Source organism: Salvelinus fontinalis, unplaced genomic scaffold (assembly GCF_029448725.1).
Source record: "Salvelinus fontinalis isolate EN_2023a unplaced genomic scaffold, ASM2944872v1 scaffold_0842, whole genome shotgun sequence".
NCBI classification, from domain to species: domain Eukaryota; kingdom Metazoa; phylum Chordata; class Actinopteri; order Salmoniformes; family Salmonidae; genus Salvelinus; species Salvelinus fontinalis.
In genome coordinates this window covers 59,070-84,417 of record NW_026601051.1, presented here as the reverse complement: position 1 = coordinate 84,417, position 25,348 = coordinate 59,070, and the positions used below count along the sequence as shown (strand labels likewise).

The 25,348-nt window shown below is 42.9% G+C and overlaps 2 protein-coding genes across 3 annotated transcripts; both read left to right on the top strand.

Moving 5' to 3' along the window:
* The first annotated feature begins 503 nt into the window (after window positions 1-503).
* On the top strand, window positions 504-3,452 carry LOC129847436 (ladderlectin-like). The gene is made up of 5 exons (XM_055915228.1): window positions 504-614; window positions 958-1,073; window positions 1,421-1,612; window positions 3,004-3,118; window positions 3,217-3,452. Exons 1-5 carry the CDS (start codon window positions 539-541, stop codon window positions 3,306-3,308), a joined length of 591 nt encoding a protein of 196 aa, XP_055771203.1. The 5' UTR covers window positions 504-538; the 3' UTR covers window positions 3,309-3,452.
* A 13,867-nt stretch (window positions 3,453-17,319) lies between these two features.
* LOC129847434 (ladderlectin-like) lies at window positions 17,320-21,556 on the top strand. Of its 2 annotated transcripts, none has more exons than XM_055915226.1 (6): window positions 17,320-17,393; window positions 18,621-18,708; window positions 19,052-19,167; window positions 19,515-19,706; window positions 21,108-21,222; window positions 21,321-21,556. In XM_055915226.1, the coding sequence occupies exons 2-6, from the start codon at window positions 18,633-18,635 to the stop codon at window positions 21,410-21,412; spliced, it is 591 nt and encodes a 196-aa protein (XP_055771201.1). In that variant the 5' UTR covers window positions 17,320-17,393; window positions 18,621-18,632; the 3' UTR covers window positions 21,413-21,556. The 2 variants fall into 2 exon arrangements, with proteins under 2 accessions (XP_055771201.1, XP_055771202.1); XM_055915227.1 differs by lacking the exon at window positions 17,320-17,393 and adding an exon at window positions 17,539-17,661.
* The last annotated feature ends 3,792 nt before the right edge of the window (window positions 21,557-25,348 follow it).

Sequence of the window (25,348 nt, the reverse complement as noted above, 5' to 3'; positions counted from 1 at the left end):
CTCAGCTTTTTACATTTTTTTAGGGCCCCTTTAGTAGTTTATTACCCATTTTACTGTGTATATTGCCAGAACGCTACACTGAAGAGTTGTAGGGCAGATGAGAAGAATGAGCCTATTTGAAAGAAGTCGCTTGCGACGTGTTTGTATAAAGAAAAGTAGCTCATGCTAGGCAAGTTAGTATCCTGCTCTAGAAAAATGTACTTTACCAGCCAATTTCATATGCAAAAAGGTGTCTTACCAGGTGTGCCATGCATCGGGGTTAGTTAGCTAGGGTGTGGTTTTGGGGAGAACCCAAGAGCATAGACTTCTCCTTAACTTAAGTAGATGGTGAATATCAGATGCTTTCAATTCCCTATAGTGCCATTTGGGAGTCAAACATTCCTAATCTACTGTATGTGGTGGAAGAGATGATGCCTGGTATTCCTTAGCCCTTCATTAGTTGAATGTGATAAGTGGACTTGCTGGGGTACTCGAGGAGAGGTTGGGGACACACTGATGGCTTATCTCGTGTGTGTGTGTGTCTCAGGAGACTATCACCATGGCGACGTTGACCCTTCTACTGCTTCTCAGCGCTGCCTTTACACTGGGTGACATAATGACTGTGAACAAAGCAAGTAAGAGTCAGCCTCACACTTTACATCACGAGTGTCAAACTCATTCCACGGAGTGCCTTGTATCTGCAGGTTGTTTACCTTTCAATGAAGACCTAGACAACCAGGTGAGGGGAGTTCTTTACTAATTAGTGACCTAAATTGCTCAATCGAGGGAGGAGCGAAAACCTGTAGACACTCTGCGCTCTGTGGAATGAGTTTGTGCTTCATTCATTGTGTATCTCTTGTTGTAGTGTGGCATGACTGATCTACAAATGTTATTTATGATGCAAGGGGATCGGTCAGTCAGGACTATCCTTTAAAGTCGGTTGCAATTTCAGGAACACTCCCTGTCTTCTCCTTTCAGATGATTTGGTGAAATTTGCAGCAGACCAAAGAAACCTATGCCCCGGAGGCTGGTTCCAATTTAATTCACGCTGCTTCATGTTTGTCAAAACTTCAAGGACATGGCCCAATGCAGAGGTATAATGCTTACCCTCTGCAATTGAAATTAACTTTGTTTTTTAGTTAAAGGTGCTTTGGCCTTATTTTAACCGGCGCCTCATGTAAAATACTGAACCTCCCATTAATATGCTGTAATAAAAATGTTCTATAGGGTTTTCAATATTTGTTGAGTTGGGCCCTCTTGTATATTAGAACCCTCAGGACATGGGTTAAGACCGAGCTGAACTAATCTCCAAGAGCCTGTTTAATTGAACATTAGTTCCGATGGCAATATTTGAGAGTCCAGAAGACAAATTCTCAGACTGGACAACTGCCTAATACTTCCATTATGACATGTCTTTGTCTCTGTGTACTGCTTGCTCTAGCGCCACTGTCAGTTACTTGGAGAAAAACTGAAGCCTGTGCACAACACTGTAAAGTACCTTGGCGCAAACCTGGCATCTGTGCACAGCTATGAAGAGTCCCAATTTCTACAGGCGGTGGTGTTGATCGCGACTGGCAGTTTCCCTCTTACCTGGATTGGCGGATTTGATGCTGTTCAAGCAAAGGTGGAAAAGGTACCCCAGTTGTCATAGTTGAGTAAAAGTGAAGATCCTTAATAGAAATGACTCCAGTGAGAGGTATACTCTAGCTGAACAGTTCAGCTTGAGGTCTTAGTATAGTCATCAATCTGTCAGGTCCTAGGAATCCTGTTTTAAGACTAATAAAACCATCCGCTCCGAGTAGGTGTTAAGACACTGCTCAGACAACTCTGTGCCAGGAGTAATCAACTCGCTGGTAATGACCACAGTTTGAGGTACCGCAGAGGAAAGATGGTGACGACGCTCATTGACATTTAGCAAATGGGGAATAGCAATCGCAACTGATGCTTTGAATGGCCCAATGTCATCTTTTTAAACTGATATTAATGTGCTTTATTAGCCTTGTTATAAGTATTAGGCATGTGACAAAGGCCTCGTGTCAATGTCAAAAGCAAAAGAAATACTGTTGGATGTAGGTCTAGATTTGAGTTGATCATCTCGAAATATCCAGTCTATCAACTCCAGAGCAATTGCCACAGATTGACCAGATACTCCATTGGCCTCTAACGATGTGAAGAGTCTGCAATGTCGGGCAGATCAGGTGGGACCATTCTAGCCTATGAGAGCAGATTCGAGTGACAGGCACAACTCCGGTATAAATGGTTTTCTCAGTTTCTGACATGTCACGTGTGCTATTTGTATCAGTACTCGTAACAACCTAAGCATTACAAAACGTATATTTGCTCAAATAAGCCACTATTTTTTGTGAATGAAATTCGACATCTTGTTGACGGCCATACAAAAACGACTTGCTTGAAGGCAGATTTTGGGCGCAGTTATCCTTCTCGCTTCGCCTCTTCCTCTTTTGCTATGGCGCAGAAACAATTTACTAGCTGGCTTTTTCTATTTTCGAGACCTTGGGATTAAGGTTGTAGCTGACGTTTTTGTCAAGAAAGTGTGTCTATATAAAAAAAAACTGTTTTGGAAGATCTTACAGATGTACAAAAAGAATGAATACTATAGCGTGGTATCAAAAGGCCAGACCGATATGGAATAGGTTGCCATGTCTAAAGTTTGTATGGCGTTAAAATCTGGATGCCTTAATGGTGACCCGTCAGTTTGCGACATATAACAACTGAGTTGGTGCTATTTTTGTTTGTTTTAACCATGCTGCGCGACGCTGCTCAGGAAACAAAAATGATCACGATGGTGGGGTGGCCAGTGGCGCTGTTTCCCCCTAATGCGGATTCAGTCTTTAAACGGTTGTAGTTTTTTCACAATTGAAGTCTATGGCCATTGAAATGCATTGGGATTTTTACGGTTTGGTACTACAGGTGGTGGAGGAAAGACCATGAGTGTCAGATTTTAGAAATTGTTCAGGAAGCACATGTAATATTTGATACTGAGATCTCACTACTTCCCCACAGGACAGGCTATGGTTCTGGAGTGACGGCTCCAAATTTGATCACGAGAGCTGGGCTGAAGGGGAGCCGAATAACCACAATGGTGCCAGAGAGCCATGTATTCAGATTAACTTTGGAGGTACAGTAAGCCCATTATCATTCATCAAATTCAACTTTTTCAGAGTACGCTTAACAAATAAATGTGACCTACTTTTCTATTTCGTGTTTCCTCTTAAGCTGAAAAAGGCTGGAACGATGAATCATGTGGAAAGAGCTATCCCTCCGTGTGCTCCATAAGAACCTGTTTAATCCTTCAAACTATCAATTGAAACCAAAAATGCTACTCTGGTGTCAGCATCCTAACTGCAAATGTTTCATATTATAGTGAATTACTTTGAAGGTATTTGTTGCTGTAAAATACGTTTGACTTGTGTAATTATTGTAGCTTGTTGTCAATAAAACGGGTGTACGTATTTAATCTCATGAGTGGTTATTAAACATGGATTCACTTTGTTTCTTGAAGATGCAGTCTGGGTGTCTGTTCAGTGGGCATTTCAATTCTTTGATCCATTGTTTGTTGAATAGAATTCTCTTAGGACCCAAAAAGTTGCAAAAAAATGTTGTCTCACTGTCAACTGCATTAAATTTCAGCAAACTTAACATGTTTAAATATTTATGAACGTGACGTTCAACAGACATACACTGAACAAGTTCCTCAGAAATGGAATGTGTCCCTGAACCAAGGGGGGCTGTCAAAAGTAAGTCAGTATCGTGTCTGGCCACCAGCTGCATTAAGTACTGCAGTGCATCTCCTCATGGACTGAACCAGGGTTGCCAGTTCTTGCTGTTAGATGTTACCCCACTCTTCCACGAAGGCACCTGCAAGTTCCCGGACAATTCTGGGGGTAATGGCCCTAGCCCTCACCCGCCGATCCAACAGGTCTCAGACGAGCTCAATGGGATTGAGATCCGGGCTCTTCGCTGGCCGTGGCTGAACACGGGCATTCCTGTCTTGCAGGAAATCACCCACAGAACTAGCAGTGTGGTGTTGTCATGCTTGAGGGTCATGTCAGGATGAGCCTGCAGGAAGGGTACCACATCCCTGTACTGCACAGCGTTGAGATTGCCTGCTATGACGACATCCTCAGTCCGATGATGCTGTGACACACCGCCCCAGACCATGACGGACCCTCCACCTCCAAATCGATCCCGTTCCAGAGTACAGGCCTCGGTTTAACGCTCATTCCTTAGATGATAAACGCAAATCTGACCATCACCCCTGGTGAGACAATTCTGCGACTCGTCAGTGAAGAGCTTATTTTTGTTGTCCTGTCTGGTCCAGCGAGGGTGGGTTTGACGTTGCCGGTGATGTCTGGTGAGGACCTGCCTTCAAGACCGCCTATTGCGGACAGTCTGAGCACTGAGGGATTTTGCCTTCCTGGTGTAACTCGGGCAGTTGCCATCCTGTACCTGTCCCGCAGGTTTGATGTTGCGATCCTGTGCAGGTGTTACACGTGTTATGCCACTACGAGGACGATCAGCTGTCGCTACGGAGACAGGAACGTGTCTCACTGCACGGACAATGCAAGTTAATACCCTGGCCACATCTGCAGTCCTCATGCCTCCTTGCAGCGTGCCTAAGGCACGTTCACTCAGATGAGCAGGGACCCTGGGCGTCTTTCTTTTGGTGTCTTTCAGAGGCAGTATAAAGGCCTCTTTTAGTGTCCTAACTGACCTTAATTGCCTACCGACTAAGCTGTTAGTGTCTTGACTGTTCCACAGGTGCATGTTCATTAACTTCTACTTCATCACAATCCGGGAGCACCCCCATCAGTAAAAAAGCTGACTAGCATAGCCTAGCATAACGTCACAAGTAAATACTAGCATCTAAATATCATTAAATCACATGCCAAGACACCAGATGAAAGATACACATCTTGTGAATCCAGCCATCATTTCTGATTTTTAAAATGTTTTACAGGTAAGACACTATGTAAATCTATTAGCTAACCACGATAGCAAAAGACAACTTATTTCCACCATTTTTTTTCCTGCATAGGTAGCTATCACAATTTTGACCAAATAAAGATATAAATAGCCACTAACCAAGAAACAGCTTCATCAGATGACAGTCTGATAACGTATTTATTGTATAGCATATGTTTTGTTAGAAAAATGTGCATATTTCAGGTATAAATCATAGTTTACCATTGCAGCCACCATCACAACTCTCACCAAAGCAACTAGAATAACTAGAGACCAACGTGAATTACCTAAATACTAATAAATAATTTATGAAAAATACACAGAGTACAGCAAATGAAAGACAAAGTTATCTTGTGAATCCAGCCAATATTTTAGATTTTTTTAAGTGTTTTACAGCGAAAACACAATATAGCATTATATTAGCTTACAATAGCCAACCACACAACAGCATTGATTCAAGCCAACAATAGCGATAACGAATAAACCAGCAAAAGATATACATTTTTTCCCTAACCTTCTCAAACTTCTTCAGATGACAGTCCTATAACATATTACACAATACATAGTTTGTTCGAAAATGTGCATATTTAGCGGCACAAATCGTGGTTATACAATGAGAATAGTAGCCAAGCTGCCAACAATATGTCGGGAGAAATCTTGGGAGAGGCACCTAATCTAATCAGTAACTAAATTTAAACTTGACTTAAAAATACAGGTTGGACAGCAAATGAAAGATACATTAGTTCTTAATGCAATCGCTGTGTTAGATTTTTAAAATTAACGTTACTACGACACACAGCGTGCGTTAAAGCGAGACCGCACCGAAATTAATGGCGGAATATGAGTTTTACATTTTTCAACAGAACAACGAATTAACATCATAAATAGTTCTTACTTTTTGATGAGCAAGTTGTCCTTTTTCCAAAAGAATCGTTGCTCGGTTGTAGATTGTCGCCTTCAACGTTGGAATTAGCAGTAAACATTAGCCATGTGGGCCAGACGTGTCCAACTCCCTAGAACGCAGCACAAATAAATACCCGAAAATCGCAATATACTGATATAAACTGATATAACTCGGTTTAAAATAACAACATTATGATGTCTTTAACACCTATATCGAATAAAATCAGAGCCGGATATATCTAAGGGCTATAACGGGAGCTTTCTCGAACGCCATCCTGAGGTCTGTCTTGCGTCATGGCAAAGAGAAGAAAGGGAGGACCCCACGTTGCCAGCCCATTTATAAGGCCTCAGATCTGCCTAGCAACTCCATTTCAATTCTCACTATTCGCTGACATCCAGGGGAAGGCGTATGCAGTGCATCTCAACCAATAGAAGACATGCAAATTAATAAACCGACCTCAGAACAGCCTGCAGATTTCAGATTTCTCACTTCCTCATAGGAAAATTGCTCCAACTCGAGTTCTGTTTTACTCACAGATATAATTCAAACGGTTTTAGAAACTAGAGAGTGTTTTCTATCCAATAGTAATAATAATATGCATATTGTACGAACAAGAATTGAGTACGAGGTAGTTTAATTTGGGAACGAAATTATTGCAAAGTGCAAACAGCACCCCCTATTGAGAAAAGGTTAACAAGCGTATGGAAACGGTGTTTAAACCCTTTACAATGTAGATCTGTGTAGTTGGATTTTTACAAATTATCTTTGAAAGACAGGGTCCTGAAAAAGGGATGTTTCTTTTCTTGCTGAGTTTATTACTCCACAAACACGAATGTAAACAGTGTGTGTATAGCTTTAAAAGTTGAAAATTATCACGTGGATGTCAGAGCGCTGTCTGTGAATATTAGTATTGCATTTCCCTACCCCATCCGTTCCCTGTAGACCAAGTAGTGGTGCAGTCGTTTGGTTTTTAGAATCCCAGAATGTAGCTTTGCGTTACCAAACTCGCTCGCTGGGTATAGACGTGAGTACAAGATGTACTTATTAGCGCCAACTCTATTAGTCTGGTTTCAACTGTTCTGCCTGCGGATATGGAACATGGACCTGTTCATCGGACGTGCTGTTTTCGACTCTCTCTATGAAAAGCCAACTGACGTTTCCTCCGGCTGTGCTGACCTGTTGCACCCTCTACAACTACTGTGATTATTATTTGACCCTGCTGGTCATCTATGAATGTTTCAACAGCTTGAACGATCTGGCCTTAATGGCCATGTACTCTAAATCTCCACCCGGCTCAGCCAGAAGAGGACTGGCCACCCCTCAGAGCATGGTTCCTGCCTTTCGAGGGAGTTTTTTCCCCCTAGCCACCATGCTTCTACATCTGCATTGCTTGCTGTTTGGGTTTCTGTATAAGCACTTTGTGAAATCTTCTGATGTAAAAAGGGCTTTAGAAATGCATTTCATATGGAATCGCATGATGCTCAGTGTGACGTGTTTATTCCCTCCGTGCACAGCTAGCTAGTATAATTGCATCACCATGATCACAGTAATGAAGTGAAGGTGGCGGTAATACCCATTAGGGTCAGTAAGGGAAGAAAGAGGACGTGCTTAACTCAAATCCCTTCTGTAAACCATTAAAGGTGATTGGAACCAAAAATAGATTGTTTTGTATGATACCCATCAAGGATGAGACTGGATATCAACACCCACGGTCATCATTGAGTGACCGAGGTCATGAACGCTGGACTGGTTTTTACAATTTGTTTTTGTTTTTCCATGTTACATTGTCAATACATAATCGCTTTCCTACCCCCTCCTCTAGGTTTGGTGACTGGACCAACCAGACCCTCAAGACTGCCATGGGAAAGTCCCTTGATTGGTACCAGGAAGGGTGGGAGAACAACCTGAAGGTAAAGTCTCTCTTTGCACACGACCGCAGCATCCAGAGTACGGACAGGAGCCGCAGCTGTTGACTGAGGTAAACAATGCTATTGTTATCAAATGTTTGTATAACGTACTTTCTGATCACTGAAACCCCACCTGATGTGGTGGAAGTTTTCGAACCCGATCAGAACGCCTTGGAGGACCACCTTCCAAGGAAATATAATTGTATTTATTCCTGTTATCAATCAAGGTGAGACTGGACAAGGCGCAGGAGGAGAGCTACCGGAGCAGAATCAAGAAACGGGACCAAGTGCTATGACGTCTGGCAAATTACTTGGTTTGGAAGAAGGACGAAAGGAATGCGAGACCTGGGGAAAACCTCGCTGCTCTTTCGCTCCTAGCTGGGGTCACCATCTGTTAAAGTGAATATTTAAAATCTCAACTATTTGCATAAAAAATAACCTCAAGCTACTTTTAGTTTTTTTCGGACTTCCAAGGGTTACCTCGGTGGAAGCCAACAATCAGTCGACCGCTGAAAGCCCTGACGCCCTACACTTCAGGGAAGCTCGATAGACAAAGTACGTAACGTTTTGGTTGACATTTGAGAAAAGCAAGAAATTGTAGTTATGCTGAGCGTATAAAAATGTACCTCTTCAATTTACCTCTCCAAATGACCTTAGGGCCATCGACTGGCCGAGCCCCCCGGGAGGTATCCCATCCACCAGAACCAGTGAGTTCGGATCAGTTTGATTCGCTGTGCTCCGAGTCGGAGTGGGACCAGTTAGGACATATCTTCCAAAAGTGTTGAAGTACATATCTCCCATTTCTAACACTGCACCAATACATTATATTTTCTCAGTGTAACCTCTGTGTGTTTGCTTGTTTATGTGTCTGTCTCCAACCCTGCTCCTGTTTTCAAGAGAGCAGCAGTGCCTGGACTTTGCAGTCCCCCTTCCGAGACTGGCTGCCTGTTGAGAACAAGGGACAGGCAGAACCTCCCACCCACACCTCTTTATTCCACAAACAAAAATTCAGTATTTTAGTCTATGATTGCCATTTGAGTGTACAGAAAATCTGTGAAAATAAATTCATGACACAACTGTACCAAAAATGATTCATGTTAATGTATTCTAATATTGACAGGTTGGGTTTCACAAGGTGTTCATTATTGGAAGCTGTAAGGTATCCTTTGATGGTATTTATATGTTCCAGGTTATTAATTGTTGTATCCTAGGACCTACACTAGATATATATTCAACCACAAGGGTGTATTAATGAGCTATTGGGGGGGGGGGGGGGGGGTGAAACATAAGAGGACTACTGAAATGATATTATAAGGGCAGGTTAAAATAAAACCATGACAGCCAGGCAAGCCAGTGACTGAATCAAAAGGATGTACATATTTATGTAGTGGACATGGGCTTACTTTGTGATATTGTGTCTAGCAGAATACACGGTTTCTTTGACATTTCCGAAACGGAGCAACATTTAAGACGTAAGGATTTCATGTTGTAATGTTGACGAGGTACTCAAAAAGCTAAACAAAGCTTGTGTAAACAGCAAAATTGTCCCAAAAACCAGCCTTGTTTGCATAGCGACGAAGAAAAGAACACAATTTAGGCTGTGATCTCCAAAATTCGAATCACTAGGTAATCACACCGTTGATAAAGCAATGGACGCTAATAGTTGATCGAATCATATTGCGACGCAGTGGGGGACAGTATTTGGCATGACAGGCCCCCATTGGTTTAATTAGTTTCTCACTCATATAGCAAAATGTGTAAAATTGCAGGAAATTAGCTTTACAACTGCTGTCACGTTCCTGACCTGTTTTCTGTTGTTTGGTATGTGTTTAATTGGTCAGGGCGGGTAGTCTATGTTATGTGTTTTCTATGTTGGGTTAATGGGTTGCCTGGTATGGCTCTCAATTATAGGCAGGTGTTTGACGTTTCCTCTGATTGAGAGCCATATTAAGGTAGGTTGTTCTCACTGTTTGTTTGTGGGTGATTGTTCCTGTGTCTGTGTAAGCCACATGGGACTGTTTCATTTGTTCGTTCGTTTTAGGTAGTCTGTTCCTGTTCTTGCGTCCTTCGTCTAATTGTAAGTTTGTTTGTTTCAGGTCTGTTGCCTTCGTTTATTGTTTTGTAGTTTGTTCTAGTGTTTTGTCAGTGTTTCGTCTGTTTGTAATAAATCGTTATGTATTCAACACCCGCTGCGCCTTGGTCCGTTCATACGCCACCAAACGAGCGTTACAACTGCAAAAATGGCTCTACGCCTTATGGCAAAATGATGACACAATATGGCAGTCCCCGCACCACAATGTTCATTCTGTTGGGCATGCACAAATAGGCTGTTGATTGCGCGCACAGAAAAAAGTTATTTAACCAGGTAGGCTAGTTGAGAACAAGTTCTCATTTGCAACTGCGACCTGGCCAAGATAAAGCATAGCAGTGTGAACAGACAACAACACAGAGTTACACATGGAGTAAACAATAAACAAGTCAATAACATGGTAGGAAAAAAGAGAATCTATATACAATGTGTGCAAAAGGCATGAGGAGGTAGGCAATAAATCGAATAATTACAATTTAGCAGATTAACACTGGAGTGATAAATCATCAGATGATAATGTGCAAGTAGAGATACTGGTGTGCAAAAGAGCAGAAAAGTAAATAAATAAAAGCAGTATGGGGGGTGAGGTAGGTAAATTGGGTGGGCTATATACCGATGGACTATGTACAGCTGCAGCGATCGGTTAGCTGCTCGGATAGCAGATGTTTAAAGTTGTTGAGGGAAATAAAAGTCTCCAACTTCAGAGATTTTTGCAATTCATTCCAGTCGCAGGCAGCAGAGAACTGGAAGGAAAGGCGTCCAAATGAGGTTTTGGCTTTAGGGATGATCAGTGAGATACACCTGCTGGAGCGCGTGCTGCGGGTGGGTGTAGCCATCGTGACCAGTGAGCTGAGATATGGCGGCACTTTACCTAGCATAGCCTTGTAGAGGACCTGGAGCCAGTGGGTCTGACGACGAACATGTAGCAAGGGCCAGCCGACTAGGGCATACAGGTCGCAGTGGTGGGTCGTATAAGGTGCTTTAGTAACAAAACGGATAGCACTGTGATAAACTGCATCCAGTTTGCTGAGTAGAGTATTGGAAGCTATTTTGTAGATGACAAGTCGAGGATCGGTAGGATAGTCCGTTTTACTAGGGTAAGTTTGGCGGCGTGAGTGAAGGAGGCTTTGTTGTGAAATAGAAAGCCGACTCTAGATTTGATTTTGGATTGGAGATGTTTGATATGAGTCTGGAAGGAGAGTTTGCAGTCTAGCCAGACACCTAGGTACTTATAGATGTCCACATATTCTAGGTCGGAACCGTCCAGGGTGGTGATGCTAGTCGGGCGTGCGGGTGCAGGCAGCGAACGGTTGAAAAGCACGCATTTGGTTTTACTAGCGTTTAAGAGCAGTTGGAGGCCACGGAAGGAGTGTTGTATGGCATTGAAGCTCGTTTGGAGGTTAGATAGCACAGTGTCCAAGGAAGGGCCAGAAGTATACAGAATGGTTTCGTCTGCGTAGAGGTGGATCAGGGAATCGCCCGCAGCAAGAGCAACATCATTGATATATACAGAGAAAAGAGTCGGCCCGAGAATTGAACCCTGTGGTACCCCCATAGAGACTGCCAGAGGACCGGACAACATGCACTCCGATTTGACACACTGAACTCTGTTTGCAAAGTAGTTGGTGAACCAGGCAAGGCAGTCATTAGAAAAACCGAGGCTACTGAGTCTGCCGATAAGAATATGGTGATTGACAGAGTCGAAAGCCTTGGGCAGGTCGATGAAGACGGCTGCACAGTACTGTCTTTTATCGATGGCGGTTATGATATCGTTTAGTACCTTGAGCGTGGCTGAGGTGCACCCGTGACTGGCTCGGAAACTTGCACCGCGGAGAAGGTACGGTGGGATTCGAGATGGTCAGTGATCTGTTTGTTGACTTGGCTTTCGAAGACCTTAGATAGGCAGGGCAGGATGGATATAGGTCTGTAACAGTTTGGGTCCAGGGTGTCTCCCCCTTTGAAGAGGGGGATGACCGCGGCAGCTTTCCAATCCTTGGGGATCTCAGATGATACGAAGGAGAGGTTGAACAGGCTGGTAATAGGGGGTGCGACAATGGCGGCGGACAGTTTCAGAAATAGGGGGTCCAGATTGTCAAGCCCAGCTGATTTGTATGGGTCCAGGTTTTACAGCTCTTTCAGAACATCTGCTATCTGGATTTGGGTAAAGGAGAAGCTGGGGAGGCTTGGGCGAGTAGCAGCGGTGGGGGGGGGCGGGGCTGTTGGCCAAGGTTGGAGTCGCCAGGAGGAAGGCATGGCCAGCCGTTGAGAAATGCTTGTTGAAGTTTTTGATTATCACGGATTTATCGGTGGTCACCGTGTTACCTAGCCTCAGTGCAGTGGGCAGCTGGGAGGAGGTGCTCTTGTTCTCCATGGACTTTACAGTATCCCAGAACTTTTTGGAGTTAGAGCTACAGGATGCAAATTTCTGCTTGAAAAAGCTGGCCTTTGCTTTCCTGACTGACTGCGTGTATTGGTTCCTGACTTCCCTGAACAGTTGCATATCGCGGGGGCTCTTCGATGCTATTGCAGTTCGCCACAGGATGTTTTTGTGCTGGTCTAGGGCAGTCAGGTCTGGAGTGAACCAAGGGCTATATCTGTTCTTAGTTCTGCATTTTTTGAACGGAGCATGCTTGTCTAATATGGTGATGAAGTAACTTTTAAAGAATGACCAGGCATCCTCAACTGACGGGATGATGTCAATATCCTTCCAGGGTACCCGGGCCAGGTCGATTAGAAAGGCCTGCTCGCAGAAGTGTTTTAGGGAGCGTTTGACAGTGATGAGGGGTGGTCGTTTGACCGCGGACCCGTAGCGGATACAGGCAATGAGGCAGTGATCGCTGAGATCTTGATTGAAGACAGCAGAGGTGTATTTGGAGGGCAAGTTGGTCAGGATAATGTCTATTAGGGTGCCCATGTTTACGGATTTAGGGTTGTACCTGGTGGGTTCCTTGATGATTTGTGTGAGATTGAGGGCATCTAGCTTAGATTGTAGGACTGCCGGGGTGTTAAGCATATCCCAGTTTAGATCACCTAACAGAACAAACTCTGAAGCCAGATGGGGAGCGATAAATTCACAGATGGTGTCCAGGGCACAGCTGGGAGCTGAGGGGGGTCGGTAGCAGGTGGCAACAGTGAGAGACTAATTTCTGGAGAGATTCATTTTTAAAATTAGAAGTTCGAACTGTTTGGGCATAGACCTGGAAAGTATGACAGAACTTTGCAGGCTATCTCTGCAGTAGATTGCAACTCCTCCCCCTTTGGCAGTTCTATCTTGACGGAAAGTGTTATAGTTGGGTATGGAAATCTCAGAATTTTTGGTGGCCTTCCTAAGCCAGGATTCAGACACGGCAAGGACATCAGGGTTGGCAGAGTGTGCTAAAGCGGTGAGTAAGACAAACTTAGGGAGGAGGCTTCTGATGTTGACATGCATGAGGCCAAGGCTTTTTCAATCACAGAAGTGAACAAATGAGGGTGCCTGGGGACATGCAGGGCCTGGGTTTACCTCCACATCACCCGAGGAACAGAGGAGTAGTAGGATGAGGGTGCGGCTAAAGGCTATCAAAACTGGTCGCCTAGAGCGTTGGGGACCAGGAATAAAAGGAGCAGATTTATGGGCGTGGTAGAATAGATTCTGGGCATAATGTGCAGACAGGGGTATGGTGGGGCACGGGTACCGTGGAGGCAAGCCCAGGCACTGGGTGTGGACATGCTGGTCTCAATGGGTGAGGTCACCGCATGTGTGGGAGGTGGTACAAAGGAGGTATCAGAGGTACGGAGAGTGGAACTACGGGGTCCATTGCAAACCAAAACAATGATAACTAGCCTGAACAACAGTATACTGGCATAATGATATTTGAGAGAGACATGCAGTAAGGCATAAAGTGATTGCAGGTCTTGATTGGGAGAGCTAGCTAAAACAACAGGTGAGATAACAGCAGCTAGTCAGCTAACACAGCAACAGCAGGTAAAAATGGCGACGACTAGGCAGAGAGGGTCGGATTAACTACACGCAGAGCCTGAGTTAAAACACAGAGCCGACAGATAAAACACAAATAAACAGAATGGAGTACCGTGAATTAATGGACAGTCCGGCCGGCATCAGCTATGTAGCTAAGTGATCATAGTGTCCAGGGGACAGCCGTAGATGGAGCAGGGAAGCCGCCACTACGCTAGCACGCAGCGTTTAAAGTTAGTAGCCCGGGGGGTGGTCTGCTCAGACGGAGGGGGTCTGCTCAGACGGAGGCCGGTTGAGGGCACAGCGGATGGGGTATTCGTCTGCAGACCAGACGTGGTCGTGTCGACAGAGAATCCAAGCCGGATGGCGATGGCGAAAGAGGTATTGTAGAATTGTGTTTGCTAACTGGTGCTAGCTTCGTGGCAGTGGCGCTAGCTGCAAACTAGCTGTGAGGATCAGAAGTAGTGGCTCGGGGATTACGGCAGGAATCCGGCGTTGTTGTGGAGAGACGGTCCGATGCTGGTAAATTGGTGAGTAATATCCAGGCTAATAACAGGGCTGGTGTCTGTGCAGAAGGTAAAAGCTGCTAGCAGCGGCTAAAAATGACTAAATAGCTTGTAGCTGATTAGCTGGTTAGCTACTGGGGGTTCTTGAAGTTAAAAAATAATAGCGATTCCGTATCACATTGGGTGAGGTAGGTTACCGGAAGGTTTAATCGAAATAAAAATCGAAAAGAGATAGAAAAAAAAATTGAAATATATAAAAAAATACGAAAAATACAAACGTACACGAGAGGATGAAACTACACTGCTACGCCATCTTGGATAAAAATAAATAAATAATAATAATATATATATAAAAATATATATATATATATATATAAAAAAATATATATAAAAAAATAGAACCATAACCAAAACCATAACCTCACGCTTGGTTTTGCAGGGGTCCTCCAATGTGTAAAGGAAATTACCCAAATTCATTTCCCAAAAGGAATCTGGTACATATGTTTGTGTGAAGTAACAATTTGTTCATTCATTCTCAAAGGGTATAGGGCAACAAGACTTGTTGATGCTCATACACATGCTCTGCTAAGACCCGTTCAAGCCAGTGTCAAAAAGCCTCAACTTTTTCCAAAAGCAAATTCCATCATCTCATACATGCCAATCAGCCAACAGACTTACATAGGCTTTTAGCAATTATTATTGGGGTTCTTATAACGGGGTAGACTCTGGCAGAGAGCGAGAGAGATGCACTAGCAATGCTACTGGTCTATGTTTGAAAAAAATACAGGAGCAGGGTAGGAACGAGCTTAACAGAAATTGCTATTCATGCAGGTGATATCCAGGGATATAGAAGCATCAACATATCAGCTGCATTTCAAGTGTATTTTGACTGCATTTTTGCTGTGAACCATAACAGTGATCGCCTTGGCAAAACAGCATAAATAGATCTGGGAGTGTGGCTTTCAGTTAGTTCTTTTTGGCAACCCATCCCATGAGAGTGAATGTCTCGCCAGTTCATCTGTTCTGTTATATTTAATCAAATCTGACTAACCCAGTGCACTGCTTGCTATGAATTCTATCTGATGGTGGTTGCATGTTTAGGTAAAAATACAAATAATGTCCCCATTTGGAACACTGACAAGTAAAGAGCATACATACATACAGTACCAGTCAAACGTTTAGACACACCTACTCATTCCAGGGTGTTTCTTTATTTGTACTATTTTCTACATTGTAGAATAATAATGACGACATCACAACTATGAAATAACACATATGGAATCATGTAGTAGGCCAAAAAAAAGTGTTATATCAAAATCTATTTCTATTTGAGATTCTTCAAAGTTGCCACCCTTTGCCTTGATGACAGCTTTGCACACTCTTGGCATTCTCTTATCAGGCATCATGAGGTAGTCACCTGGAATGCATTTCAGTTAACATGTGTTCCTTGTTAAAACTGAATTTGTGAAATTTCTTTCCTTCTTAATGTGTTTGAGCCAGTCAGTTGTGTTGTGACACGGTATACAGAAGATGGTCTTTTACCAAATAGGGCTAAGTCCATTTATTTGACAAGAACAGTTCAAATAATCAAAGAGAAATGACAGTCCATCATTACTTTAAGACATGAAGGTCAGTCAATGCGGAGCATTTCAAGAACTTTGATAGTTTCATCAAGTACAGTGGCAAAAACCGTGAAGCGCTATGATGAACCTGGCTCTTATGAGGACCACCACAGGAAAGGAAGACCCAGAGTTACCTTTGCTGCAGAGGATAAGCTCATTCGAGTTACCAGCCTCAGAAATTGCAGCCCAAATAAATGCTTCACAGAGTTCAAGTAACAGACACATCTCAACATCAACTGGTCAGAGGAGACTGCGTGAATCAGGCCTTCATGTCAAACTGCTGCAAAGAAACCACTCCTAAAGGACACCGATAAGAACAAGAGACTTGCTTGGGCCAAGAAACACGAGCAATGGACATTAGACCAGTGGAAATCTTTGGTCTGATTAGTGTGTCTTTGTGAGACGCAGAGTAGGTGAACGGATGATCTCCGCATGTGTGGTTCCCACCGTGAAGCTTGGAGGAGGAGGTGTGATGGTGCTTTGCTGGTGGCACTGTCTGTGTTTTATTTACAATGCAAGGCACACTTAACCAGCATGGCTACCACAGCATTTTGCAGCGATACACCATCCCATCTGGTTTGCGCTTAGTGGGACTATCGTTTGTTTTTCAACAGGACAATGACCCAACATGCCTCCAGGCTGTGTACGGGCTATTTGACCAATAAGGTAGAGTGATGTAGTGCTGCCACAGACCGCCCTGGCCTCCACAATCACCCAACATCAACCCAATTGAGATGGTTTGGGATGAGTTGGACCGCAGAGTTAAGGAAAAGCAGCCAACAAGTGCTTAGCATATGTGGGAATACCTTTAAGAATGTTGGAAAAGCATACCAGGTGAAGCTGGTTGAGAGAATGCCAAGAGTGTGCAAAGCTGTCATCAAGGCAAAAGGTGGCTACTTTGAAGAATCTAAAATATATTTGGTTTTGTTTAACACTTTATTTGGTTACTATATGATTCCATATGTGTTATTTCACAGTTTTGGTGTCTTCACTATTATTCTAAAAAGAAAATATTAAACATTACTTGAATGAGTAAGTGTGTTCACACTTTGGACTGGTACTGTATATATATATATATATATACATATATATGTTCACTTTTTATAGATTTGTTACATTTTCACAAAAGTAGTGCTATAATAGTGGACCAATAGAGTGCCTGTAGCACAGGCAAAGATATTTTTCTAGCACCCCAATTGAAAATAACATTCATTAAAAGTACCCTGCACCACCAAACTTCTTCCCGTGACTATGCCCAACGTTTTTGGTTTTTGCCCTAACACAACACAGCTGATTCAAATGATAAAAGCTTGATGATTAGTTGATTATTTGAACGGTTAAATGATGAGAGAGGGAGGGGTCTGACTGGATGGGTCCTTAAAAAGGACAGCAGGAAGCAGTAAAACTCAACTCACAAACAGAGCGCTGACAAGACCAGACTGCAGGTGAGAGATCAACATAGTCATCTAGTACTGGATCTGCTTTCATCAAAAATGGTAACCTATGTGGTGCACTACTTTTGACCAGGACCCATCGGGCATGTATGACCCTGATCAAATGTAGTGCATTATATAGGGCAGGGGTCTCCAACAGGTCGCAGTAGTTCGCCAAATAATTTTTATTTAATTTCACGTGTTCAAGTGTCAAACAAATCTCAAGTATCAGACACTGCAAGTTACTAAATCAACGCGACTTGACGTTATCCCACCTCTGGTTAGTCAACTTTAAAACCATATCTGCCAATTAATTTCCAGCAATATTGCCCTGTCTGTCGCTCACTCCCTGTGTAGCCAGAGTATGCCTAGTGGGTTGACAGATTCTCTCAATTAAGTGTTAACTGCAAAGTATACTTACAATTTCTATACTTGTGACAGGTATCTATTGTTATTTGCAAACCTTGCCATGAAATGAGCAGCAATTGGCAATACAGAACCATCGCTAGACTGGCACATTAGACCACGCATTGCTTCCTCATGTGTTACTTTTCTTCCAGACCTAAAACAAATGGTATTCTGATGCGATTTAAGCACTGCCATGGACTCAGAACAACACATTTTGTTCTCCATTACCAATTGTAATTGAGTGGCAAACCAGGAAATTGAATTGAGAACTTCTTGGAAAATGCATGTAATTTGGGGTTTAAAATCTCAGCTTTTTACATTTTTTTAGGGCCCCTTTAGTAGTTTATTACCCATTTTACTGTGTATATTGCCAGAACGCTACACTGAAGAGTTGTAGGGCAGATGAGAAGAATGAGCCTATTTGAAAGAAGTCGCTTGCGACGTGTTTGTATAAAGAAAAGTAGCTCATGCTAGGCAAGTTAGTATCCTGCTCTAGAAAAATGTACTTTACCAGCCAATTTCATATGCAAAAAGGTGTCTTACCAGGTGTGCCATGCATCGGGGTTAGTTAGCTAGGGTGTGGTTTTGGGGAGAACCCAAGAGCATAGACTTCTCCTTAACTTAAGTAGATGGTGAATATCAGATGCTTTCAATTCCCTATAGTGCCATTTGGGAGTCAAACATTCCTAATCTACTGTATGTGGTGGAAGAGATGATGCCTGGTATTCCTTAGCCCTTCATTAGTTGAATGTGATAAGTGGACTTGCTGGGGTACTCGAGGAGAGGTTGGGGACACACTGATGGCTTATCTCGTGTGTGTGTGTGTCTCAGGAGACTATCACCATGGCGACGTTGACCCTTCTACTGCTTCTCAGCGCTGCCTTTACACTGGGTGACATAATGACTGTGAACAAAGCAAGTAAGAGTCAGCCTCACACTTTACATCACGAGTGTCAAACTCATTCCACGGAGTGCCTTGTATCTGCAGGTTGTTTACCTTTCAATGAAGACCTAGACAACCAGGTGAGGGGAGTTCTTTACTAATTAGTGACCTAAATTGCTCAATCGAGGGAGGAGCGAAAACCTGTAGACACTCTGCGCTCTGTGGAATGAGTTTGTGCTTCATTCATTGTGTATCTCTTGTTGTAGTGTGGCATGACTGATCTACAAATGTTATTTATGATGCAAGGGGATCGGTCAGTCAGGACTATCCTTTAAAGTCGGTTGCAATTTCAGGAACACTCCCTGTCTTCTCCTTTCAGATGATTTGGTGAAATTTGCAGCAGACCAAAGAAACCTATGCCCCGGAGGCTGGTTCCAATTTAATTCACGCTGCTTCATGTTTGTCAAAACTTCAAGGACATGGCCCAATGCAGAGGTATAATGCTTACCCTCTGCAATTGAAATTAACTTTGTTTTTTAGTTAAAGGTGCTTTGGCCTTATTTTAACCGGCGCCTCATGTAAAATACTGAACCTCCCATTAATATGCTGTAATAAAAATGTTCTATAGGGTTTTCAATATTTGTTGAGTTGGGCCCTCTTGTATATTAGAACCCTCAGGACATGGGTTAAGACCGAGCTGAACTAATCTCCAAGAGCCTGTTTAATTGAACATTAGTTCCGATGGCAATATTTGAGAGTCCAGAAGACAAATTCTCAGACTGGACAACTGCCTAATACTTCCATTATGACATGTCTTTGTCTCTGTGTACTGCTTGCTCTAGCGCCACTGTCAGTTACTTGGAGAAAAACTGAAGCCTGTGCACAACACTGTAAAGTACCTTGGCGCAAACCTGGCATCTGTGCACAGCTATGAAGAGTCCCAATTTCTACAGGCGGTGGTGTTGATCGCGACTGGCAGTTTCCCTCTTACCTGGATTGGCGGATTTGATGCTGTTCAAGCAAAGGTGGAAAAGGTACCCCAGTTGTCATAGTTGAGTAAAAGTGAAGATCCTTAATAGAAATGACTCCAGTGAGAGGTATACTCTAGCTGAACAGTTCAGCTTGAGGTCTTAGTATAGTCATCAATCTGTCAGGTCCTAGGAATCCTGTTTTAAGACTAATAAAACCATCCGCTCCGAGTAGGTGTTAAGACACTGCTCAGACAACTCTGTGCCAGGAGTAATCAACTCGCTGGTAATGACCACAGTTTGAGGTACCGCAGAGGAAAGATGGTGACGAGGAAAGATCATTGACATTTAGCAAATGGGGAATAGCAATCGCAACTGATGCTTTGAATGGCCCAATGTCATCTTTTTAAACTGATATTAATGTGCTTTATTAGCCTTGTTATAAGTATTAGGCATGTGACAAAGGCCTCGTGTCAAGTCAATGTCAAAAGCAAAAGAAATACTGTTGGATGTAGGTCTAGATTTGAGTTGATCATCTCGAAATATCCAGTCTATCAACTCCAGAGCAATTGCCACAGATTGACCAGATACTCCATTGGCCTCTAAGATGTGAAGAGTCTGCAATGTCGGGCAGATCAGGTGGGACCATTCTAGCCTATGAGAGAGCAGATTCGAGTGACAGGCACAACTCCGGTATAAATGGTTTTCTCAGTTTCTGACATGTCACGTGTGCTATTTGTATCAGTACTCGTAACAACCTAAGCATTACAAAACGTATATTTGCTCAAATAAGCCACTATTTTTTGTGAATGAAATTCGACATCTTGTTGACGGCCATACAAAAACGACTTGCTTGAAGGCAGATTTTGGGCGCAGTTATCCTTCTCGCTTCGCCTCTTCCTCTTTTGCTATGGCGCAGAAACAATTTACTAGCTGGCTTTTTCTATTTGAGACCTTGGGATTAAGGTTGTAGCTGACGTTTTTGTCAAGAAAGTGTGTCTATATAAAAAAAACTGTTTTGGAAGATCTTACAGATGTACAAAAAGAATGAATACTATAGCGTGGTATCAAAAGGCCAGACCGATATGGAATAGGTTGCCATGTCTAAAGTTTGTATGGTGTTAAAATCTGGAAGCCTTAATGGTGACCCGTCAGTTTGCGACATATAACAACTGAGTTGGTGCTATTTTTTTGTTTGTTTTAACCATGCTGCGCGACGCTGCTCAGCCAACAAAAATGATCACGATGGTGGGGTGGCCAGTGGCGCTGTTTCTCCCTAATGCGGATTCAGTCTTTAAACGGTTGTAGTTTTTTCACAATTGAAGTCTATGGCCATTGAAATGCATTGGGATTTTTACAGTTTTGGTGCTACAGGTGGTGGAGGAAAGACCATGAGTGTCAGATTTTAGAAATTGTTCAGGAAGCACATGTAATATTTGATACTGAGATCTCACTACTTCCCCACAGGACAGGCTATGGTTCTGGAGTGACGGCTCCAAATTTGATCACGAGAGCTGGGCTGAAGGGGAGCCGAATAACCACAATGGTGCCAGAGAGCCATGTATTCAGATTAACTTTGGAGGTACAGTAAGCCCATTATCATTCATCAAATTCAACTTTTTCAGAGTAGGCTTAACAAATAAATGTGACCTACTTTTCTATTTCGTGTTTCCTCTTAAGCTGAAAACGGCTGGAACGATGAATCATGTGGAAAGAGCTATCCCTCCGTGTGCTCCATAAGAACCTGTTTAATCCTTCAAACTATCAATTGAAACCAAAAATGCTACTCTGGTGTCAGCATCCTAACTGCAAATGTTTCATATTATAGTGAATTACTTTGAAGGTATTTGTTGCTGTAAAATACGTTTGACTTGTGTAATTATTGTAGCTTGTTGTCAATAAAACGGGTGTACGTATTTAATCTCATGAGTGGTTATTAAACATGGATTCACTTTGTTTCTTGAAGATGCAGTCTGGGTGTCTGTTCAGTGGGCATTTCAATTCTTTGATCCATTGTTTGTTGAATAGAATTCTCTTAGGACCCAAAAAGTTGCAAAAAAATGTCGTCTCACTGTCAACTGCATTAAATTTCAGCAAACTTAACATGTTTAAATATTTATGAACGTGACGTTCAACAGACATACACTGAACAAGTTCCTCAGAAATGGAATGTGTCCCTGAACCAAGGGGGGCTGTCAAAAGTAAGTCAGTATTGTCTGGCAACCAGCTGCATTAAGTACTGCAGTGCATCTCCTCATGGACTGCACCAGGGTTGCCAGTTCTTGCTGTGAGATGTTACCCCACTCTTCCACGAAGGCACCTGCAAGTTCCCGGACAATTTTGGGGGGACTGGCCCTAGCCCTCACCCGCCGATCCAACAGGTCTCAGACGTGCTCAATGGGCTCTTCGCTGGCCTTGGCTAAACACGGGCATTCCTGTCTTGCAGGAAATCACCCACAGAACTAGCAGTGTGGTGTTGTCATGCTTGAGGGTCATGTCAGGATGAGCCTGCAGGAAGGGTACCACATCCCTGTACTGCACAGCGTTGAGATTGCCTGCTATGACGACATCCTCAGTCCGATGATGCTGTGACACACCGCCCCAGACCATGACGGACCCTCCACCTCAATCGATCCCGCTCCAGAATACAGGCCTCGGTGTAACGCTCTATGCTTAGATGATAAACGCGAATCTGACCATCACCCCTGGTGAGACAAATCCGCGACTAGTCAGTGAAGAGCTTATTTTTGTTTTTTTGCCAGTCCTGTCTGGTCCAGCGAGGGTGGGTTTGATGTTGTCTGGTGAGGACCTGCCTACAAGACCGCCTATTGCGAGAAAATGAAGAAACCTTTGTGTAAAATATAATTTACAGTTTAGATGGATTTTTTTTTTTTTAATTAGTTCCTTAAACTTTTGGGATAACTAGACAAGGTAAAAGGTAGTCTCTTTTGACCATAGCATGGGTTGGTCAGTTCCTTAGCAATGTATAGAATGATAATCACCCAAAATTACTTAATTGCCAATCATATCCACTTATTGTTGCATTTTTTTAATCCAAAGTATTCAAATCATTCGTAACTTGGAAAAGAGAACCTCAAAGTGTTCATAAGTCAAAGTAAAGGAAGTGGAATTTCTTTGCAAACCTTCATATAATTTCTCGAGTATAATTAACCTGAGATCTATCTATGAACTCATCAAATGGCAACTCCCCAGCGTTGTCTACCAAATCACGTGAAAAATAATACCCTTGTCAAACCAAAGGCCTTTGAAAATGGATTTCCTATTAATTTTAAATCTTGTTCCAAGTCAATGTTTTGTTGGGGAAAATTATGCTTGAATATCATTTTCTAGAAAAATAACATTTGCTGGTGAAACTTAGACAATTTCACAGGTATTTTTGGAGAATCAAAAAATCATATTTCATTAGGAATTCTAGTCCACCAAGATTATTAAACAGACTATTAGGGATATGACACCACATAGAGCTTGGATTAGACAGACATCCTTTCAACCATTTAATTTTATTAGCACCCACTAACTACTCAAAATCAACAGCCTGTAAACCTCCACTATCATAATCTTTCCCTAATTGTGATTTCCAAATATAATGCGTTTTATTCCTCCTAGAAGAAAGAAAAAGGGACTGACTTGGGTAAATGATTCTAGATAAACCATCTATCTTGGACAAAAGAATACGACCCAGAATTTAGATATCACGTTGTAGCCAGTGACTTAATGAAACTCTCATGGAATGAGTCCTATTATCAAAGTTTAAAGATTCTCTATTTGGAATGTTTTTAGTGATAACAATTCCTAAATATTTAACTTCCTTTTAACCAGGTATGGTGGCAATGTTGACGGAGTCACAGCAATAAATTGGTATGAGATCACATTTGTTAAGGTTGATCAAAATGGCGCCGAAGCAGAAGGCATACGTTTTACGTGCCCCCAACCATTTGTGTTTTTCTTCGTTTATCTGCGTTGTTTGTAACTTTTTTTGAACCATTTTTAAAACAATTTCTGTACATAATGTTGCCACTACCGTCTCTTATGACCGAAAATAACTTCTAGACATCAGGACTGCGATTACTCACCACGGACTAGCAGAATCCTTTTTCTTCTTTCATGACTCTGACGAGGCCAAAGCGGAGGATATACGGCTCCCTCGGAAACAGGCCCCGACTCCAGTAATCTGCGTGAAGAGGAGGTGGAGCAAAAAGAGGCCGGAGGGCGGGCTGCCTTCTGAGGAGTAGGAGGCGATTGAATAAACCCCCACTCCCCTAAATTCTGCTTGCAAACATGCAATCTCTGGACAATAAAATGGACAAGTTATTGGGAAGATTAAACTATCAACGGGACATTAAAAACTGTAACATCTTGTGCTTCAAGGAGTCGTGGCTGAACAACTACAATATCAACATACAACATAGCTGGCTGGTTGTACGATGTACTGGCAGGATAGAACAGCGGCGTCTGGTAAGACAAGGGGCGGCGGTCTATGTATTTTTTTAAACAACAGCTGGTGCACAATATCTAAGGAAGTCTCGAGCCATTGCTCGCGAAAGGTAGAGTTTCTCATGATAAGCTGCAGACCACATTACCTGCCGAGAGAGTTTTCATCTATATTCTCTGTAGCTGTTTACATACCACCACAGTCAGAGGCTGGCACAAAGACAGCATTGAATGAGCTGTATTCCACCATAAGCAAACAAGAAAATGCTCACCCAGAGGCGGTACTCCTAGTAGCCGGTGGACTTTAATGCAAGTAAACTTAAATTAGTTTTACCTAATTTGTATCAACATGTTAAATGTGCCACCAGAGGGAAAAGAACTCTGGACCACCTATACTCCACACACAGAGATGCATACAAAGCTCGCCCTCCATTTGGAAAATGTGACCATAATTCCATCCTCCTGATTCCTGCTTACAAGCAAAAATTAAAGCAGGAAGCACCAGTGACTAGATCAATAAAAAAGTGGTCAGATGAAGCAGATGCTAAGCTACAGGACCGTTTTGCTTGCACAGACTGGAATATGTTCTGGGATTCCTCCAATGGCATTGAGGAGTTCATCACATCTGTCATTGGCTTCATCAATAAGTGCATTGATGACGTCGTCCCCACAGTGACCGTATGTACATACCCCAACCAGAAACCATGGATTACAGGCAGTATCCGCACTGAGCTAAAGGCTAGAGCTGACACTTTCAAACCCGGAAGCTTATAAGAAATCCCACTATGCCTTCTGACGAACCATCAAACAGGCAAAGCATCAATACAGGACTAAGATCGAGTCATACTAAACCAGCTCTGATGCTCGTCGGATGTGGCAGGGCCTGCAAACCATTACATACTACAAACGGAAGCACACCAGAGAGCTGCCCAGTGACACGAGCCTACCAGAAAGCAAAACTACTTCTATGCTCACTTCGAGGCAAATAACACTGAAACATGCATACCAGCTGTAAAGGAAGACTGTGTGATCACGCTCTACGCAGCCGATGTAAGACCTTTAGATAGGTCAACATTCACAAGGCAAGACGGGCAAGACGGATTACCAGGACGTGTACTGCGAGCATGCGTTGACCAACTAGCAAGTGTCTTCACTGACATTTTCAGCCTCTCCCTCCGAGTCTGTAATACCAACATGTTTTTAGCAGACCACCATAGTGCCTGTGCCCAATAACCCTAAGGTAACCTGCCTAAATG

Excerpts from the sequence above, each read along its gene's own strand:
- LOC129847436 (XM_055915228.1), top strand. The coding sequence starts at position 539 with ATGGCGACGTTGACCCTTCTACTGCTTCTCAGCGCTGCCTTTACACTG. Across the intron at positions 615-957 it reads AATGACTGTGAACAAAGCAA|ATGATTTGGTGAAATTTGCA; the intron begins GTAAGAGTCAGC and ends TTCTCCTTTCAG. Across the intron at positions 1,613-3,003 it reads TTCAAGCAAAGGTGGAAAAG|GACAGGCTATGGTTCTGGAG; the intron begins GTACCCCAGTTG and ends ACTTCCCCACAG.
- LOC129847434 (XM_055915226.1), top strand. The coding sequence starts at position 18,633 with ATGGCGACGTTGACCCTTCTACTGCTTCTCAGCGCTGCCTTTACACTG. Across the intron at positions 19,168-19,514 it reads GGACATGGCCCAATGCAGAG|CGCCACTGTCAGTTACTTGG; the intron begins GTATAATGCTTA and ends TGCTTGCTCTAG. Across the intron at positions 21,223-21,320 it reads TATTCAGATTAACTTTGGAG|CTGAAAACGGCTGGAACGAT; the intron begins GTACAGTAAGCC and ends TTTCCTCTTAAG.